Source organism: Morone saxatilis, unplaced genomic scaffold (genome assembly GCF_004916995.1).
Source record: "Morone saxatilis isolate NCDOM2014 unplaced genomic scaffold, NCSU_SB_2.0 Contig22, whole genome shotgun sequence".
NCBI lineage: Eukaryota > Metazoa > Chordata > Actinopteri > Moronidae > Morone > Morone saxatilis.
In genome coordinates, this window is record NW_023339785.1 from 21,423,625 (window position 1) to 21,425,926 (window position 2,302).

The 2,302-nt window shown below is 43.8% G+C and overlaps 1 protein-coding gene across 1 annotated transcript in view; it reads left to right on the forward strand.

Moving 5' to 3' along the window:
* The first annotated feature begins 132 nt into the window (after positions 1-132).
* ube2d2 (ubiquitin-conjugating enzyme E2D 2 (UBC4/5 homolog, yeast)) overlaps positions 133-2,302 on the forward strand; it is a 6,232-nt gene continuing 4,062 nt past the window's right edge. The window contains exons 1-2 of the mRNA XM_035668988.1: positions 133-413; positions 1,796-1,859. Of these exons, the coding sequence (XP_035524881.1) occupies positions 390-413; positions 1,796-1,859 (88 nt within the window). The 5' untranslated portion in view covers positions 133-389. The remainder of the gene's footprint in view (positions 414-1,795; positions 1,860-2,302) is intronic.

A 2,302-nucleotide genomic window follows, 5' to 3' on the forward strand; every position in this document is an offset into this window, starting at 1 on the left:
AAAAAAAAATGAATTGAAGCACCCGTCTTTTAAAGAGGCCTGTTTCCAAATAAAGGCAGGTTAAATTCATGTTTTTAAATCAGCTTAGATTAAACAGGCTTTTATTGTGAAGAGTTCCGATCGGAAGCCTGGTCGTTGTTGCTGCTGGCGGAGCACAGGCCGCAGTGATTTGGTAGCCGCTGCAGTAGGAGGAAGGACCGCGGTTCTACCCCCTCTATCTTTCAGTTTCGCCTCGAAATTTCATCGGTTGTTCCTTCTGGTAGCGATCAGTAAATCGAGCGTACAGCAACGGCGTCCTATGATAATTGAGTCGTAGCATTACCGACGGACAGTGACACCAATCGCCATTTCAATTGCACGTTTTCCCTGACAGAACCGCTAGCACAACAATGGCTCTGAAAAGAATTCACAAGGTAAGGAAGTGAGCGACGAGGCCCGGGATTTCGCAGTTTTCGTCGGGGGGGTTCAAGCTCCGAGCGACGCCCGCGGCTCGCCGTCCGCTGTCGACTTCATCCAACGGGCGAATTATTTAAAAAAAAAAACCAACCGTTGGCTTTAACGGCTCGGGCTCGTGGGGCTCCCAACTGCCAGCTAACGGTCGCCGAATAGCGAGTGACGACAGCGGAGAGCAGCAACGCGCCGCCTGTCTGCTACCAACGGGCCAACTTGACCGTTACACTCAACGGCCAGCCGTTAGTTTTAGCCGTTGTAGCCGCTGTCTCACGGTGTCGCCGCTCACTTATTCGCATTATTTTGCCATTTTAACACTTAATTATCCGCCGCAATGTGAGCCACGCCGGGTTTTTCTGCTTAATGATATTAGCGGTGTGTTAGCGCTAGCCGGCTAACGGTGGCTAACCTCGGATGAGCTAATAGCTGTGAAAAAAGGGTTTTTTTTTTTTTTCTCCCCCATCAAAAGCTTTTCTACACTAAACGCTGGTGTTTTATATGTTTTACTGTGGTTTAAAACGGTGGCTTACACACAAGTGGTCTGTACTTGTGGAGCCTAACTAACATTATTTATCGGTTACTTAACGCTCCTCGATTTGACAGATAAGTTGCCGAGCTAGCTGCGGCGTTAGCCGATTTTAGGATGATTTTATCTGCTCATTTGCTTCTTTATCTCTTTACCGAGTTGTTGTTTTCATCTTAAATGCGTTTAAATTCAACGCGAAGCAGTTTTGTAGACAACTCACGGGTGAATGCAACCCCAGCTCCTCTTTACATCCCCTGTTTTTACGTTATTTTGTTCGTAATGCACAAACCTGTTGAGTAATCTCGATGTATTAGGTGTCTTATTGTTTCTAATTGTCGTTGTAGTTGTTTGATCTCGTCAAACTAACACTATATATTCATATATATGTGTATATATGTGTGTGTGTGGTTAAAGCAGGCCCCACGCGTTGCTCCCTTTGATGCCATGTTGCTGACAGCAGCCGAGCAGCAGATCGTTATAACACCGCAGGTTGCGTTGAGTCGGCTGCATGTTGTGTCTCCTCTTGTTGTTGTTAATTGTTAATACCTCCGCTGTCTGTAACTCGGTTTCTGCTCACTCGTCGGTCCTGTTCAACGCAGATTACCAGGCTGCTTTGGTTTTTAATAAAACCTTATTTTTGGTGTCACATCGTGGAAATACCGTAGGACTGAAACTGTCTAACTGCAGATGATATAAAGTATTAAGATCAGACTATTAAAAGATGTTTTCCAGGAGTTGTGTGTTACTAGTGTGACTGATGTTTCTTTTTCTCCTCTTGTATACGTTATTGTTGACTGACTTGTCCTTTGTTTGTCTCAGGAGTTGAATGATTTGGCCCGGGACCCTCCAGCCCAGTGTTCTGCAGGACCAGTAGGAGATGACAGTAAGTCCACCGACACTTTCCTGCCTTTCCCCCTTTCCCTTATTGTGTCCGGAGCGTCTTAATAAACAACCAAACCTGCAGAATTAAATATTCATCAGCCCAAAATACACACAAAGAAAAAGTCTTGTACTCTAATTTGTTACACATAATGTGGATTTAACCTGTCCGCAGTATTTATACGACCAGACTGCGACTTCAGTACGTAAGATAAAAGAAAATACAAGCGTCAGTGAAGGTGTTCGCTTTGGATTCAACTACATGAAGGAAGAGCTCCTGTTTTTGTTTTTGTTTTGTCTGCAGATCCAGGAAACACCTGAACTGCTTCTGGTAAAAAAAACACAGGTTTATTTATTATATAAAGCGTAATGTTTCACTTTTGTCTCAGGGTAGTTTATAATTATTTTGTGATTTTTAAGAGTTAAAGAGGAATTTTAATTCATTAC